Source organism: Cottoperca gobio, chromosome 17 (genome assembly GCF_900634415.1).
Source record: "Cottoperca gobio chromosome 17, fCotGob3.1, whole genome shotgun sequence".
Classification (NCBI taxonomy): Eukaryota; Metazoa; Chordata; class Actinopteri; order Perciformes; family Bovichtidae; genus Cottoperca; species Cottoperca gobio.
Window position 1 is genome coordinate 21,025,737 of NC_041371.1, and position 18,995 is coordinate 21,044,731.

The 18,995-nt window shown below is 41.0% G+C and overlaps 1 protein-coding gene across 1 annotated transcript; it reads right to left on the bottom strand.

Moving 5' to 3' along the window:
* Positions 1–54: 54 nt before the first annotated feature.
* On the bottom strand, positions 55–18,611 carry LOC115022421 (phosphatidylinositol 4,5-bisphosphate 3-kinase catalytic subunit alpha isoform-like). Its single transcript, XM_029453398.1, is given in 21 exon segments — positions 55–3,833; positions 3,835–3,880; positions 4,652–4,803; positions 4,904–5,021; positions 6,259–6,429; positions 6,616–6,694; positions 7,121–7,242; positions 8,034–8,140; positions 10,402–10,573; positions 11,274–11,377; positions 11,548–11,712; positions 12,518–12,599; positions 12,720–12,844; positions 13,961–14,095; positions 14,626–14,778; positions 15,219–15,324; positions 15,422–15,507; positions 15,730–15,975; positions 16,679–16,929; positions 17,027–17,236; positions 18,260–18,611. Coding segments are annotated over 21 exon segments (3,207 nt in total). The 3' UTR covers positions 55–3,608.
* Positions 18,612–18,995: the final 384 nt, after the last annotated feature.

The window sequence follows — 18,995 nt, forward strand, 5'->3', positions numbered from 1 at the left end:
CTTTTAAATTACACACATTTGCAAGGTCACAAAAAGCCCAGTAATGTATTTAGATAGGGAGAAATGTTTTTATTCAACAGTACAATAAATGAATGCATACAGTTTCTTATCAGACATGGTAATATGAGGATGACAAAAACAAATATTTGAAGAGGTTTCATGATATATATATACAGATGGATATATAACTAACATAGGAGTCTGGTTCTTTTTTTAAAACATGCAGGTTAGCGTCTTCCTCCTTATTGTGCTTGACTTCCACTTAGGGCAAGAGATCTCCACTTGATGTGAAGATCGTACTCTGACAGCATCAAGTCCTCGTCCTTCATTCAACAACCCACCTCTGCTCTGTCATTCATATCGTTTCAACAACTAGAAGCTGTCTACTAGGCTTTGTATGAGGATGGTGCACGGTTATGCATGATTCCTCCTTTTTTTTTTTCGGTTAGCAGTTACATATACGAGTTTGCTTACATTTAAAAATACAAAAATATATTACCTCTGTAGTTATTCAAGGAAAGCATTTGCACATGTAGTAGCAGTTATCTGTTACCTTCATGGTGACTTTGTTGTACCTTACACAAGTAACAAGGTCATTTCTATACATGAAATTCAAGTAAACAACATCAGGTCAAACAAAAACAAAAAACAAAAGTAGATATTCGAGGACCTCATGCATAATGCAGTGTGAGAAACAGAAAACGAGTACAAAGGGAAATAGCATCTTTCAGAGAGTTCTTCCACAACGTATATGGGGTCTAGTTCTCAGTTTGGGTCCGGCCCGCTGCTCTGTAGCCTGTACAGAAGCACATGCATCTCAGTAGGATCGGTTTCCTGAGCAGCTTTCAGTCTGTAGCCATGTACAGAAAAACAAAAAAATTGGACTTTCAGACAGACTTGAGTGTCCAGGAAACCGCCCTGTTGTGTTTCATTTGGTAAAGCTGGAACATTTACATTTACCTCTTACGTATGCGTCTGTGCAGTGAGCGAAACCTGCAAAGACTATTCTTCCACACATAAGGGTGACAATCATAGGAAAGTGGAGGGAAGAAGACACTTGGAAGGTTGAAAAAAAGAAATTCACTTCGGTTACTTTTCTCTACCTGGATGTGACGATCTTGGACCATATGGCAAATGTGAGGAGAGAGTCCGTCCTAAAGGAAAACTTCACCCACAAAACGACTCTTTGTATATCAATTACTACCCGTGTTACCTTTAACTCTTTAAGCTAACTTAAGCCCAACGGTGAACGAAGAATCAAGAAACTAAGCAAAGTCTTGATGAATTGAAGTAAATGGGGCTGCGTTCAACAACAGAAGACTACATCAAGGCATCCGTTTACAAACTCTCACAGCACTCTGCAGTGTCATCAGTCTCGTGTATCATTAGTCGCATGCTCACTACCTTCAACACATTCGCACTAAAACATTACCATTTAAAACACTTCGTACTCGTGAGACTTTATGCAAAAGTGTATTACAGGGTTCCCATACCTTCTCAAACATAAAATTCAAGGACTTTCCAGGCCCAATTCTCTCAAATTCAAAGAACCTGCACAGGTGTGAGAAACGAGTCAGTCAATTACACTAACTTTTTACAATGACAACTCGCAGGCTTTACTGAAGCTCGCTGGAAAAAAACATCGATAGAACTTCAATTTCTATTCTGGCACAAAATATATAAACTCAAGCACTTTCAATGATTTATGTCAATTTACAAAAACTTTCAAGGCCTTGCTTTCTTCCCCTCAAATTCACAAACTTTCAAGGATATCAACGACCTGTGGGAACCATGGTTTTAATAGTAAGGTTTTAGAAAACGCTTGTTTGTGAAGTAGTGAGCATGAGATACATGAGACTGTGGTTATACTGCAGAGGTGTGTGAGAGGTTGTCAACGGATGTTTGGATGTAGTTGTGCGGTTGTTGAACGCGGCCTCATTTACTTCCATTCATCAAGACTTTTCTCAGTTTTTGGATTCTTTGTTCACCCTGGAAGCCTGTGAGAAAAACAACGTTTTCTTCATGAATTCAAGGTAACACGGGGCGAGTACTTGATATACGAATGATCATCTTGTGAGCGAAGCATTGCTTTAAAGTATCTGTCGTATGTGTGATCGAGAACAAGGAGGCAAAACTCAGCAGATCAAACATTTTACAGATGGCTTAGACTGAAGCTCCGAATATAAACCTGGTAAGGAGAAGCGAAAAGGCAGGGTCCGAAGGCGTCTCTCACAGTTCTTTTTGTTGGGAAGAAGTAGTCGATTCCGTTACAGTGCAGCATTCTTCCTCTTCCATGTACTGTCTGTACAAAGTTCACTGACACACTTGTCTGTGTGTGTGTGTGTGTGTGTGTGTGTGTGTGTGTGTGTGTGTGTGTGTGTGTGTGTGTGTGTGTGTGTGTGTGTGCGCATGTCGGGGTAGAAGCTTGTCTCTCTCCGCTTCAACTTTCCTTTTCTTTTTTGCAGTATATATATATTACATATATCACAACTTGCATAGTGTAACAGCACACGAAAGGCCCACTGCACATCCTTCTCCCCTGCGTCTCTTGCCTTTATCAGCTGGATAACAAAGACCGACTCACATCATCTTATACGGCTGAGCATCTTCCCCGGTCCGTCTGGGTTCCGACTGCGTGGGGTGGATGACGGACATTCGTGCCCCGACATCGGACACAGAATAATACTGATTAGACGAAACAAAAACAAATACTGCAGAGATCAGTGCCGAGTACACACGAGAGAGACTTGGAATAGTAGTGACTATTTCTTTTCTTTTCTTTACAATAAGACTGCTGAGTAGTGGGGGTTACATATCTCGTACTTTGGCTCAGTAGAAAATAGACTCAAAAAAGGAATATGTGCACTGAATGCATACAAGTCTGGATATACTGCTGTACAAAAGTCAGTTCATCTGGACACGTCAGCTGTAGGTTAAAAATAAAGTTGATATTTAAGTTTGCTCCAAAAGCGTTAAATGCTAGCTTAAGTGTTTAACAACACATCATCTGTCAGTTCAGAAGTAAGAGTGGGATTGTTTCTTATGATTGTAAGGGGCCAGGCTTCTCATCGTCCCCTTTCAGTCTGTCTCAGCTGGCCCGGCTCTGTGCACCGTTATCCCCGTCTTCATCACTTCAAAATAGGTAGTGGAAATATTAGAAAAAGCTGGCTGTGCTCAAGTTACACCGCTTCATGATGTTCCTTTCTTAATGCTGATGGTTGAAGATGGACTGAAAAGAAATACAAATGAAAAAGAATTTATGAAAAATAAAACTTTGACCATAAATTGTTCACACTAGGAAGGCCAATGTTGTCGGGGTCCATTCCACGTAGATCATATGAAGACTAACTCCACCCTGCCTTCTGAAGTTCATAGTGCAGCGAGAAGAAAATTCATAAACCTGTAGAAACAAGAGCATTTAGGCATTGTGTCCCTGAAACAGGCCCGTCTGAGCACCGCTGTGTCATGTTCAGAGTCCCACGCTGGCAGAAGTATTAACCAGGCCTTAGTGTGTTTGGGATACCTCGCTCGCCTCTCAATATTCTTTTAGTTCTTAGTGTGCTGCTGTTGCCACCGTCCTTCACTCCTCTCTAGTGTTATTCGTCGCTTCAGTTCATGGCGTGCTGGCGGATTGTGTGGAAGATCCAGTCCATCTTGGTAGTCCAGCCGCCATGGTGAGCATCGTTCATCTGCTTCATGAAGTAGTCCAGGGCCTCCTGCTCGGTCTTGTCCAAGGCCAGGGTCTTTCTGATGTAAGCGATGTCGTCAAATGACTGCAGCTCGGGCATCCCCGAGCCCAGCATCATGGAGAAGAGGTTGATGAAGAGGTTGGCAGTGCTGGCGGATTGCCAGGTATGCCTTGTAACACATCTCCTGGAACCTGAGGGGGGAGGATAACAAATACAAAAAGGATAATAGAATGGAAGAAAAGACAAAAGGGAGACAAAGGCAGGATATTCTACAAATCTGTCACGTAGAATAGTTAAACGCACAACATGTTCTGCCACTAGGGGTATCTCAATCAAAACAATAACAAAAGACGGAGTTTGCTGGCGTCCATTTCATTCACTGTCGTCAGCTTTATTCCTTCATCGTTCAGGAGGTTTTTACTGGAAGCAGAATTATTCACAGAGGTCTCCTCCTCTCCAAAACAAACAGATGAGGTAAGTACACCCGGGTGAAACACTGAATAAAGCACTTTCACCTTAAAGATCTGAGTTTCTTCAATGCAATTTGGCGCACAAAGGATGGAGAGGTTGCAAGCTGACTGCTATTGCTGCTCAGTTTGTTTCTCTGATGACTTATGATCCAGACGTCCGATGACTAAAATCCTTCATCAGGTTAAATTACATAGTTAAAGTGTCTCGCAAAAAATGTGACTTAAAACTGTATAAAAAGTCAATCTATGACGCATGCTTGAAGGGGAAACGACGGCATTACAGGCGACCAAATGAAACAGACATTACCTTGATTAAAATGTCTCTTGGTTTGAACATTGTTGGAAACATTTGGGATAATGTAAGTACCCGACAACATATACATTATATTTCTAGTTGTTTTTAGACATTGTAACGTGGAAATGTTACATATCATCATTTTAAAGCTCAATCTCCCATTTTGATTTGGTACGTTTTATAAGTCCCTGTGTTACCTTTCAAATTCCCTTGTTTTGGTGCACTCTTGAGTTCCTTTGCTAATGACGATCAAGAAGTCCTGTGTGAGCACGAAGGGCACGCGTTCTCTCTTGTACCCAAACTTCTTCTTTTTGTGGTCGAGGAAATGTCCGAAGTCTATGTGGAACAGCTGTGAAAGCACAAGACACGTAAGAAATTAAAGAAGTCTTTCAGAGAGGAACAGAGAGTATGCATATAAAACATAGAGGATATCAAAACGTAATCTTTACCTGTCCATCATCTTTGACCATAATGTTGCTATTGTGCCTGTCCCCTATGCCCAGGATGAATGTGGCTACACAGTAGCCTGCACACGAGCGCGTGAACAGATCTATGGCCTGGTCATACCTAAGATATCAAACACATGGAAAATAAGTCCCAGAGAGGATTAAGTGGCTGTAATCAACTATTCCCATAAAAAGGAAGAACAAAATGTGTAAACCAAGACCGCTGGATGTGCTCCGTTTGTGGGGTGAAAGCAAATGACTTCATGATGGCAGATGTGTGATTGTAGCAGGATTTCAAAAGCTAAACTAATAATAAATCCATCTGCTGATGGGGAAACCAGTTCAGGAAGCAATCTTATAATTGATCTGTAATATATCAGCAATGTATAGGACCTATTTGTGCAAATCATTTGGTAACCATGGTAACATGTATGTGCTCGTATCAGACTCTTAGTACTCAGTTTATTAAGTCCATTAAAGTGTGACAGCAATTCAGCAGTGATAAGCCCGAATCATTACTGTACCCGTTAGTCTTTATTTATAACATGCGCTCAATTTGTCTAATAATGCTAACAATGCTAATAATAATAATAATAATAATAATAATAATAATAATAATGCTAATAATAATAATAATGCTAACAATGCTAATAATGCTAATAATAATAATGCTAATAATAATAGTAATAATAATAATGCTAACAATGCTAATGCTAATAATAATAATAATAATAATAATAATAATAAGAAGAAGAAGAATAATAATGCTAATACAAATAATAATAATAATAATAATAATAATAATAATAATAATAATAATAATAATGCTAATAAATATAGGCAACATATTAGAAGCATTAAAGTGCTGCATGAACTTCTGACCGTAGGGCTGTAACTAACCATTATTTTCATTATCGATCAATCTGCAGATTGTTTTCTCGATTTATCGTTTGTTCTACAAAATCTAAAAATATTGTGAAAAATGTCCAAAGTGATGTCTTTAAATGTCTTGTTTTGTCAGTCCAAAACTTAGATAACCAAAATTGAACATTTGAGTCTGAAAACAGCATTTTCTGACATTTTTGCATGAAAAATTATTTTAACGATTAATATAGTACCAAAATAGTTGGCAATCATTTTTCTGTTGATTGACTAATTGTTGCAGCTCTACCTGACCGTCTGTATAACATCATGTTTACTCTTCTTGGTTTGTTTATTAAAAAAAACACAGGTACAAATAAATAAAAGTACAGGTGTGAAAGAACCCCACGTCTTCACATTAGTCTACATTAGCACCAACTCTCCACACCCTACAGAAGACTAGATCAGCCGTATAAATCACTGCTGTCTCCACTCACATCTCTCCCTTGTTCTTATCCTTGAGCCACTGATGCAGTGTGTGGCTGTTGAACTGCAGTGCCCCCTTTAGGCCTCCTTTACACTGGATCTGCATGATGGTGTGAGAGTTCCTCACCACCTCAATCAAACCCACGCAGTCACCGATTGACAGACAGCCATACGGCAGCATCCTGGGAGAGGAAGACGTAAAGAGAGGCAGAAATAATTAGGGCAGCAGTGATGGACTTCATACTAAATGACTTGAGGTGGCTTGCCACTAATCTGCATTCAGGTACGGGTTGCAGAACATGAAAGTATCCAGCGCCTGTTTAATGTGCACCTGCATCCGTGCTGTCATGGTGAAGTGAGGAGCCTACCTGAGATCAAGGCCTTGGTTCTGCCAGATGTTCTCCATTATCCTAATGATCTGCAGCGTCAGCATGTCCTGCCTCAGATCTGCAGAGGCAGAGAGAGACAAGGAGGTGGGTGACAGTTAGGTGAATATTAGCTGCTTAGCTGCTCTTTGATCAACCCCACCATGCATTATGGAGCAGAGCTGTCAAAATCAGTTTGGTCACAGATGGTGCAGCAAAATGCTCAAGCAGCTGCGCTAAAGTGTGATTCCAATAATGTGACTTGTTCTTTCTGAATTCCGTGTAAAGAACATGGATGAGGTTGTGTTTGTGTGCCATGATATGCCCTACAGGCTTAGACTGAATTATGCTGCATGCTCAGCAAGAGCTTTTTCCAAGTGTGTGTGTGTGTGTGTGTGTGTGTGTGTGTGTGTGTGTGTGTGTTGATACGCAGAGGCACGGGTGGGCAAATAGAGAGAGCGGCAGCAAGAGAGAGATACAAGTGGAAAAACACAGAGACTAAACTCACCATCTCCATTTTTGAAGATGATTTCGTTGTTCTGAAAGAGCAGCTCTGACATCATATCTGGGTTCTCCCAGTTAAGCCATAGGGGTCGCTTGGCTGATGACATCATCCTGCATTCCTCCAGGCTGAAACAGAAACAGGGATATATCTAAAGAGGCAAAACATGATAGAAAGAAAGACACTAAGTTCCCAGTAAATGTGCCTGATATCAACACGTAAATGAGTTTCCATCTTCTGTCTGCTTTTCCCTAACCAATGATTGGAGCATTTTACGTCGACGCTGATGCATAGCCAGATCAACATACTGCCGGGGTTGTGAGAGTGGAGTTGGCCATCGAGGCCACTGCTCGAATGTTTTTCAACTGTTTTTCTCCAATAATTGCAAATGCTAAAAATAAGGCCAACTATCTTGCGATGGGATCACACCAGCCGCGTCACTGATCAGGCCAGGGGCGTAAAGTGAGGTCGAGTTCCTCACTTCATACCCCTCTAACCTCCGGCATTCTTGCTCGGACTACACCCATCTTCGAACTCAACCTTCATTTTGATCTTAACCACACACCTGCAGTTTAGTGACTGCATTTTGGGGGTTGAGAAAATCGTTGTGACAATATCCATCTGTTCTCTAATCTGCTTAAGTCAGTTGAACAAGTGAAGAGAAGAGAACGCTGATGGAGTCCGTGTTCTTAGCTCAGCTAGACCAGACAATATTTGGTTAAAACAGATCGGTGATGCTGCCGTGAACTTTCCTTTTATAAGTAAGTGCTGCTGGATCTAATTTATAGCGATGTGAAAAGAGGTTCATGTGGATTTCGAAAAGACTGATAAATATTTGGAGGAGTAACAGATGACTATTAAATATTAATATTAAATGCCAGCCATTTCAGAGGAGAGCGTTAGATGAGTGCTGATGTACCGGAGGTTTCCCAGCTGATGTGCTGGATTCAGTGGGGAGGTGAAGCTCTGCAGGGCGTCCATGTAGTCAGGCCTTCTCATCTGCTCCACCAGAAACTTCATTTGAACCTTAAAGGATAGAAACCAATGTCTGAGTTACTAAAATATTACTTTTAGATTACTTTTCATTAAACTTCCCAATGAGGTAATTGTGTGCTGTGCGGCTGCACGCTGGTCATTTCATCACAGAAGAAGGAGAGTACCGTATTTTCCGCACTATAAGGCGCACTTAAAAGCCTTTAATTTTCTCAAAAAGCGACAGTGCGCCTTATAATCCGGAGCGCTTTATATATGGATTAATTCTGGTTGTGTTTACTGATCTCGAAGCGATTTTGTGTGGTACACGGCGCTCTGTCAAAATGTTTTAGTACGACTTTTGTAAACTACAAAGCCGCACTGTGCTGCCTATTTCTATGTTTATAGAGTTGGGACATGTTTTTTGACTCAGAGTGAGCGCTCCTTGGTTTGCTGGGGGCGTGTCAGAGTGAGCGCTTCTGCTTTGCGAGGATCTTTGTTTACGGAGCTGCGAGATCAACACGTGGAGCAGAGACGCTAAAAAACTGTGTTTGTGTCTGTGATGCTTGAGCCTTGGAAACTATTTGTCTTTTTACGAAGTAAAATAAGAACAGTAAAGTCAAGAAAGCAAACCTTGCATCTTTATTGGAGGACTTTTGCATGTTAGCTAACTGTCTAGCTACGCATAGGGATACGCGCTGTACTTGCATAACACGCACCGCTTGCAGCATTACGGCTACCGTAGTCAGGAGCGTCGCGGAGTAATACATACTGTGCTTCACCATAATATTACAGTGTGTGTGTATAAGGACCCCAAAATGGCACCTGTCAAGAGACACGCTTACGACGCGGACTTCAAACTCAAGGCTATCAGTCACGCAGTAGAACATGGGAATAGAGAGAATTCAACATTAATGAATCAATGGTACGGAAGTGGAGGAAGCAAGAAGACGACGTTTGATTTGGCGGTATCAGACTGTTTTTTTTACGTGTTACAACTGAACAAGGTTGGGAGTTATTGTGAATACGCTCATTAACGTTTGAACAATGTTGAGTTATTGTGAACACGTTTAATAAAGTTTGACTGACTGACTTATCTGACTGTTTTGTTTCGCTTAATGCGCCTTATAGTCCGGTGCGCTTTATATATGAAAACAGATCGAAAATAGACCATTCATTGACAGTGCGCCTTATAATCCAGTGCGCTCTATAGTGCGGAAAATACGGTATTGAGTTATGTCGTATTTAGATATTAACTTATTAGTTAGCTAGCTAATCAATGTAGTAGTTTAGACACCTGTTTGACTTTATTACGGTTTACTATGTCTACAGTTTATTTGGTTACTGTTAAATAGTGCCCAATTCAAAATAAGTGTCGTTATTTTATAAGTGAAGGCTTCACTTGAGCACAATAGAAATAAAATAAATGTTAATACTAAACCCTGCTTTATAAGAAACGTTGTCCCTGTGCTCTGATCTGCATTCATTTGCTATTGCTGCTCGTTTCACTTCCCTAGAAGGCTTTTATTGTGAAACATCTCTAAGTGCTGACTTTTATTAACCGCAGCTGAACTTCAAGACAGATGAACAAAATACAGTCAAACAGAATTAAACAGAACAGCGTTTTTGTAAAAACAGAAAACATAATGACTTGGATGGAAATAATATTGTGGAAATACGAATTATGCAAAAAGTACAAAGCTGACATAATCACGAGCTTTTATTTAAGAATATTCTGTATTGTGGTGCTTTGATTTACCAGTATTGACGATAAATGTGATATTTATTTAAAGAAACGTTAATAATACGCATATGACGATATTGTGTAAATAATCAAGCGCTTATTAATTTATTTTTGTTTCTTTGTGTTGTCACTTTGTCTCCCTCCCCAACACACACACACACACACACACACACGAGTGTAATTCATTTGCAAAAGATAAAACGCACAATAAACAAAGTTAAAGATGAATTTGACTGATTATTAATATATTTTCCACCACATTTTCTTAAGATATTGTGATTAAAAACGTTATCAATTATTTTCACCACGATAATTGTGCAGTGTAAATCTGATATTGTGACAGCCCTACTCTGTATGAATCTATAGCTATTACTGTAAAGATCACTCAGGATTGTTTTAGAAATGTGTGGTGGAAATACATAAAGCAGCAAGCAAGCTGAAAAGCAACTGTCCAAACACTACTGCTCTACCGTACTGGGGCACCTCTGTGGCCCGACAGGTCCAGATGTTGTCAAGATTAAACTCAACGATTCAGTGGATCACAATTAACAGCTGCCGGCTGTCAGATTACCTTCTGTGCCTCGTCTTTTTTCTCCTGTTTGAGGAGGTCAGTGAGATTGATGAGTTTCTCCATGGCCTCCACCTGTCTGCTCAAGTGCTTCAGATACATGCCACAGGCCCGGCAGTACGACTCCAGCAGCAGGCCAAACCGCTGGCTCACTGTCTTGTTGTGCATCTCTGACCTACACACGTGCAGGCGGAAAGAAAGAAAAGAAGCTTAAGAAGTTGTCTTAATGGGAAATGTATGGAAGCCTTGAAAGTCAAGTGAGGGAAAACAAATCTGGTAATCCAATTCCCAAATCTGATCTGAATAGTTTTTGTTTTATTACTGTGTTTTTGATTTTAGAATAAGTGAAAAAAGGTTTTGCCAGAATTATATTTCTAAGTTGCTTTTCTTTTCATCTGTGAAAACAGATTGAAAAAACAGTTTGACAGGTGATTTTTGTTGTCAGGATCTAAGTGTTTGTTGTTTTTATACTCATTTTAAACACACAATATACAGTATGTACCTTATGTTTAGAGTGCATGGAGAAATTAAAACATTTATGCTTTTAGTCCTCTTCAGAACACTTCTGCCTCTTGTGGCTGGAATGAGTATTACCACTACAAACTCTTAGAAAGCTGATCCAGAAAAGAAAAGAAATTCAGCTGGCAAGTAATAAATCCCAGAAAAGAGAAATATTTAGATGAGACTTAGAAAAAAGGTTTTTCTCCCTTGCTTCTCATGGCTTCCTTAGATAATGTGTCCAGCCTCCATACAATTACAGAGTATCCCAAAGCAGTTTTCACAAAACTCTCTTGAAGACCAGACGTTCAGTTTAAATCTTTCAAGTACAAACAGCTCCAAATTCTTTGACAGAAGACGTCTTTGAATTAACTCACTTTAAATGCCAGAAGAAGAAATGTCCTATCCTCTGATTGGTTAATGCCTTTTTCAGCAGGAAGCGTGCAAGAGGGTTGTCAAGGTACTGCTCATACTTTAGAACCTGGACACAGGCACAGAAAACATAGAAAATACCAAAACAATATTAATATTTGCCTAAATACAGTATATGAAACTGAAACATCAACGTTTAACAGACTTACATGTCATAATGAAAAACATTCACACTGTTTAATGAAATTGTATTTAAAGAGAAATGAGGATGTAACACACCTGAACCAGTTGAATGAGGTACTGTGAGAGTTTGTCATCAGTTAGGTATTTCTCAAGGCACTTTACGGCAAAGTCTCGGATCATAGGATCAGGGAAGTTGCAATCCAGCAACTCCATGGCTTGCTCCGGCTTGATAGTAGGCCAGTCCTTCAGGAGGCAATACATCTGAAATTGAAAAAGAAAAGCTTACATTGACTTTCAATAGATATATAGATTTATTTTATTTTATTTTTTGCGTAGCAATTTAAAACAACCCTATAATAAATGAGACAGTGTGTTAGTGTGCACATTATGTGTAAATATCAGCTCAGTCTAGAGTTGGGAAACAAAACTCAGTTCCAAGTAAGAAGTGAATGCAAAATGCCAGGTACCCAAAAAAAACAAAAAGGAGAACTTCAGTTCTGATCACGAGTTCCTAAACACGCACATCAACACTCTCTCTAGACTAACCCTCTGCACAGAGATACATTTTGTTTTAGTTTTCTCTTGGCACAATGGGAGGAGTTGTCAGCACAGGAGACCATGCGCCACGGCCGATGGCCGTTTGCCGCAGCAGTGGTCTCCCCCTCACATCCCCGGGTCTGTGAGACAGAGACTCGGGCAGAGCGAAGTCAGTATGTCGCTCGTGAAGCAAGCTCTGGAAAATTATTTCAATGAAGGGATTTTTTATTTTTTTACTTTTGCGAGCAGTGATGCAATCGGGCAGCTGGCTGATTGTAATTACTGGCTCCTGTCTGTTTCACTTCGACAGGTTTCAGTGTTTCAATAGGGGAGACCGGGGGTTTTCATAAATAAGTTTTTTTTTCTGTGGAATAAGTGTGTGACCTGTTTTAAAATCGAAATAAAGAACCTGGATCTTTAAAATCCAAAAGATACCCAACCCTAGCTGAGACGCATTAGTGTAACAAGTGAGGCACTCGCTTGATGACCTTTAAATAAAGGTGTGTCAGCAGTAGAAACCTGAGCTTACCTGTGCAATCTCATCTCTGGAGTTCCATTTCACAGCCAGGAGGATCTTGGGAAGGATCTCTGGCATGTTGACGCAGTCTTGTCTAAAATAGTTAGTTATAACTTGAATGACATGTAGCTCAGCCTCACATGACGATACACAATGACTCTTGTGACCCCCCCCCGAAACCCCATTGTATAGTATACAAGCGCACACACATTACCTGTGCCTCCATAGGAAGTCTTTCTCCTGCTCAGTGATTTCAGACAGCGGGTCTCTGTTACACACCTGGCGTAGCTGCTCATTATCGGTGTCGGTCAGGGGGTTGTCACGTGCCAGTCTGTTACTCTATGACACCACATGTAACAGAGTTTAATAAACTGAACAACAATGTCAGCACAGAAGTGTGTCACATAAAACTTAATATTAATGAAAATGTGATATTAAAACGCACAATATGTAATTTTCTGCCACTAGGGGTATCTCATACAAAACATAGTCTTAAAAAGGTAGCGTTGGATCATGGGAGTTGTTGTCTTAACCACTATTGTCGTCACTGCGGTCAGCTTCTCACTTTGTTCATAGCTCAGGAGGTTTTCATCAGAAGCTGAATTATCCTCAGAGGTTTCCTCCTCTCCAAAACAAAACGCACACCGTGAGACAAACCAGTGAAAATACTGAATAAAAAAAGTTTAACGTTAAAATCAGCGTTTAACCAACGGACAAAGAGCGGAGCGATCTAACCTCTAACGTTTGCGGAGCGATCTAACCTCTAACGTTTGCTCAGCTTGTTTCTCTGATAACTTAAGATCTTCTGCCAGACAACATTACAGGCAACCAAATGAAATGGACCTGGATTAAAATGACAGATTTCTCTGGGTTTCTTTACATCATCGGTGTCGTCGTTTTAATGCATAAATCTTACATATTATACCTTTTAAGTTGCCTCTGTGGTGTAAGTGAACTACAATGTGGTGGCTGCTAAGACTAAAGAAACAGATCTCATGATGAATCGGATAAGGGAAATTAAACACATCGTAAAAAACCAAAACCAATTAAGTTATTACAACTGAAGTTTAGGGCCTGGACCACGCTTCTCTTCCCACCTAATTCAACCACCTGTGCAGACCTATAAAAGTGCATCTAACCTTCTTCTCTCCCGTTCGTCTCTTTTCACGACCCCCCCCCTGAAACCCCGTTCTCCTCCTCCTCTCCCAGCAGAGTGGCACAACGCTGGCAACATCGCCCCACAACAACAAAGTCCAGGATTTGTACCCGACCCGTCTCGTTCATCGTGCCTCGTTCAACCCCTTCTCATCCCCCTTCTTATCCCTCCCCTCGACCCCATCATCCCACGAATACGACCCTTACCCAACCTTTCCGGAATCCTCTAACCATCTCTAATAAATCTACTTTGTACGGTACAAATGGCGCGGTCTGTTAGTGAAATGCTTGTTATCTTACCAAACCGGTGTGGCAGTAATTGAAGCCAAGCTCTCTGGAAATATTCCAGTTTGCGTGGTCCTCAATGATGGTCATATCAGGATACTTGACAGGGCAACTGAAATGGTCAAACTCCAGCTCCAGACAAGGGGTTTCCTGAGGATTTAGAAAGTGGTGGAAGGGGAAAGGTGTTTACTGTATCCAAAGATAGGTGCCTGTGTCAATGAGCATTTCATTAATTGGATAAGAGGCTTGGTGGATTAAAATCAGCTCTGAAACTCAACAGGCTGTCACCTGCTCGATTAAACCTGGGTCATGAGGCCTCGACGTCAGCGGCAGACTCGAGCAGATTTGAAAAGCTTTGAAAAGATTGTATTTTGTACCATAATATTCTCCCATCTTAGTGTTTCAAGAGTTCATCTAATTGAGGAAAATCTGTGTACTTTAAATGATATGATAATATGTTTGGCATATACAGTAGCAGAGAGAGGAGAGAGTATTGTGCTTGCAAAAACATTTTCTAGTAAACAGACAAAACAAAAACCTTCCAAAGGAGAGCAGTGTCTGTTTATCAGACCACTCTTTGCTCTGTACAAACACACAGATTAATAAGAACACTATAAGATCATTACTGGGAGCACTGGGAGTGAGGGAGCATTATGTTTATAATAACATTCGCTGTTCACCTTGTTGGGGTTAGAGCCTGTGACGCCAATAGGGTTGAGCAGGTCTTCCATGCCGTGCGGGACAGGCCATAGGTTGAGAGCCATCTTCCCTGCTACTAGTGTGTGGGTGTAGTCAAACAGGTTGATGTTGCCCCAGGCCAGAGGACAGTGCTCCTACAGGAAAATACCAGTAAGATTATGCATATGAAAATGATTAGAGAGGCAAAGGCTTGGGGCTATACAACAGACAGGTGCAGCGCAGCACACAGGGAAGTTGTTTACTTCCCATGCCTACATTGTCCGACTTTGTTAATAATAAGAATCAAAACGAGAATAGATTTGAGTACGAATTTAAACTAGGGATGCAAATAACGATTATTTTCATTGACGAGTAACCTGCTGAATATTTTCTACATTAATCATTTGGTCTTTAAAATGTTAGAAAATAGTGAACATTTGAACACGGCAGACGCAATGTGAGGTTATTGTTCATGAAAAATGCATGCAAGGAGGGTTTGCTCAACACATTTGTTGTTGCCACCAGTACGCTGTCAAATACACCAAAGCTGAAATCATAAACCATGATCACTTTAATGTAGCATTTTACTGCTAACCTCTTTAGCTCCCTTCCTTCCTTTCACCGAGCAGATGGAGAGGCAGAGTCGGGCAGCACGGGGGATGTCTGGAATGTACATGTCGTAGTTCAGCCACTCGTTCCACCTGGAATAAACAGGAACGGCGCCATTAACATAGTCAATCGCATTACTGTCGCAAAGCTGAGTGTAATGGCAGAGTATTAGTCTTCATTCTGTGCTACCTGGGGTTCGAGCAGGGCACGCGCTGGGTGTTGACATTGTCACACAACTGCTCCCCACCGTGGTATATCCCAGTCCGGACGTAAATCTAGAGCAGCCAGAAGAACAACACTTACATTTACTAAACCCTCGAGTGTTGATGATACCTTTTACTGCTTTTCTGACTGCATGAAGTGAAGAGCATTGTGCAACATCTTCTGATAACCTCCAAGGCAGGAGATGTGAGATCACAGTCAGAATTTATTATTGTCAAACCAGAAGAGCTATAAATAAAACAGGATGTAGTAGTCACAGCACCACTCCGGTGTACCTTGTCAATGTCTCTGATGTTGACATTGACGTAAGTGGCGCACAGTATCCTGATCCTCAGCGTTCCGTTGATAGTCCACAGAGACTTGGTGGCTGTTTCCCCGTTCATGTATGGCGTCGCTGTGGATATTCTCCTGGCATATGACGGCATGGTGAAGTTGTCTATGGGCAGCTGGGAATACAGGCTGTCTTTCGCCATTAGCATCAAGTTGGGCATCCGTCCCAGCATGATACAGCTGCGCACATACTGTCAAGGACACACGGGGAGACATTTTGAAGCCATTCATATAATTGTCTAGGTTTATCAATACAGCTGCAACAATTCGACAGAAAAAGTAATCGGCAACTACCGGTAGTTTGATAATGGATTAATGGTTAAAGTAATTATGCAAAAATGGCAGAAAAACAAATTGTCATCACATAATTCATGATGTCTAATATTTCTGTATATTCTTTTTCTTCATCCAAACCAAAGATGCTGCTTCCAGCCTCTTACATGTGGAGATGTCCTGCTTTGTTCTGTTTTATACCATATTAAACTGAATATCTTTGGGTTTGGGACTGAACAAACAAGACATTTAAAGACTTAACTTGGACATTTTGATCTACTTTTTGACCATTTATAGATGAAATGATAAATTGAAAAAATAATTGGCAGATTACTCGATAAAGAAAAGAATCGTTAGGTGCAGCCCTATTCTTCAACATATAAATGATTGGTATAACTCTGCAATAACTGAAACATTCAGTATTTTGTACCTACCATAACATGATGTGTATACAGTCTATACTTGAATCAGCACATTTAACAGGAAGCACAGTTTCTCATAAATCTAATTTCACGTCATAAATGCCAAGCATATTTGTGTGGGATGATAAATTGATGTGAAGGGGATTTCTCCCCATCTGAGTACAATAGCATCAGTCGCAGCGCAATTAAATTAGATTACCTTGTACTGACTCAGAGGGTATTTCTCCAGTAAGTACTCGTCACAGCCGCAGACTTTGAGGATGTACTTTCCCTGATACTCCTGCACACACATCTTTAACTGCTCCTGGGAGAGCAGCATGCTACGCGTCTTCTTACGGATGGCTTCGGCAATCACCTGCTCCGGCACATAGTCGTGGTTGATCTTCAGGGTATACTTCTGCTTGTCATTGCTGGGTGACACAATAACCCATATGACTACAATGATTTGACCTGAGGGAAAGAGAATAAACGATCAAACTGAAGAAAAATGCTAGCATTTGTTTTATACACAGAGAAGGTGCAAACAGCCCAGAGTGCAATGTCTTACCTTTATCTAGCTTGTTATAGATGTGCCTCGGAAGTTCCACAGACGATTCTACATTGGGAGGATATACGTACAAAGCCCTGCTGTGGGGTCCGTTACTGTCTCTGAGGTCTACAGCCTCTTTGCAGACATTTAAAATGTTCCTTCTGAAGTCCTGCACTTCTGAGTCTTTCACCAAATCAAACTCACATATAGGCATTCCAATAGCAAAACCTAAAAGGAAAAACAAGAGCCTAATAAAATCATCTTTCATAGCATGTGAAATGTGGGCCTTGCAACGCATAACATCATATATGTGACCCTAAGAGAAATGTGCCACTTTTCCACGCAATCATTGTTGATGGTAAATGTAGTCGATTGAAGCAATACATTCCTCAGTGTGTGCTACACTGACCGAAGGAAGCTGAGCACTAGTTCAGCTTGGATTCTTCTGAGCAGCAGGGGCCATGCTCTGGATGCTGCTCAAATACAGAACTTCCTAAAGCTGTAGTAAGTTCATTGTGAAAAATAAAGTTTTTCAATAAACAGACCTCCCTTGTTTTCTGCGCTTGTATTGCAAATTAGTTACGTTTCCAACAACGAAAATGGCATCCCAAAATATGAGGGCAGAGGATGTTATGGAGGAGAATACATTTTACAATGCTTTGACTCCAATATTTGTCCATATTTATTGGACCCAGAGTATACTGCGGAAGAAATGCAGCAGAGAGAGCCCAAGGCTGAGTGAATTTAAGTTGGGCTTTATTGTGAAAGATAAAAACTGAAGGACTGAAGCAGTAATGCGCTGCAGCTGACAATGTGGGAAATAATACGGAGTTGTTGGCGTCTTGGTTCACGCTGATTCGGACAACGGAGCCTCCGTGTTTTTATTTTATTACCTGCATAAGTATCGGCACAACTCGGCTACACTATGTCTTGGTTGGGCGTCAGTAGCTTGCGGACAATGCATCCTGGTACATGTAGGTATGGCTGGCACGGCTCTACGAGCAAGAGAACTCCACATTCTCTGTCAATACAGCAGGCACTGAGGAATGTATTGCTTCAAGGGACTTCATTTATTTATAATCAATTTAGACATCTACCTAAAAAGTTGCAGAATTCTCCCTTTAATGCAAACAGTATTGTGTTTTCTCCTCACTATGGGTAATGACATTGCAAAGGCCAACGGTTGTTACAGTACATTACAGTATAGAACAGTAGGGTGTTTGTAACTGCATAATAATTCATCAACCATACCTATCTCTCTGTTGAGAATTTTCTCTTCTCTGTTGCCCACTGGCTCAATGACTTTGAGGAAGGCCTGGAAGAGCCTAAGATCGCACAACCTCCTGGTCTCATCGTAAAACTCCTCCCGCTCTGCCTCCTGGGTGACACTGACAAAGATGTAGGAGCTCTCCTCCTGCAGCAGATGGTAAAGAGGGTACTTCCTGGCCTCTTTGAATAGCTCATGCTTGACTGTGATCAGTGTGGCCTCCCGGAGGCACTCCAACGTGAGAATCATGCCATTTGGCAGAAGGCAGTCCACTAGGATGCTGGGGGGCATCAAGTGCATCCCCCATAGTTCTCCTGAGGAGGGCCTTGGAGGCATGGTCGTGCCAACAAATCTGCTATTTCCAGAGCCTGGTAATTATCAGATGAGCGATGTCAACCAACTGTGAGAAAGAAGTAAACAAAATTATATAAGAACCACTGACCTGTGCACAATAATGGAAACGCTTGTGGTAAATATTTGACATATGCAATGCTGGAGTTGCATGGTGGCAGCATATAAAATGCTAAATACACACTGCTGGAATACCATCATTTAACATGGGATGCCACAAATATTATAAAAATCAGTAATCGCAATACAGGGGAGCCCTGTAGCACCACTGCATATAGCTTTAGTGTGTAATGTGTTATGTAAAGTTACTTTCGCTCAGTTTGACAGAGGAATGGTAGCGACTAACTCTAACGTTGTAACTAGCAGTAA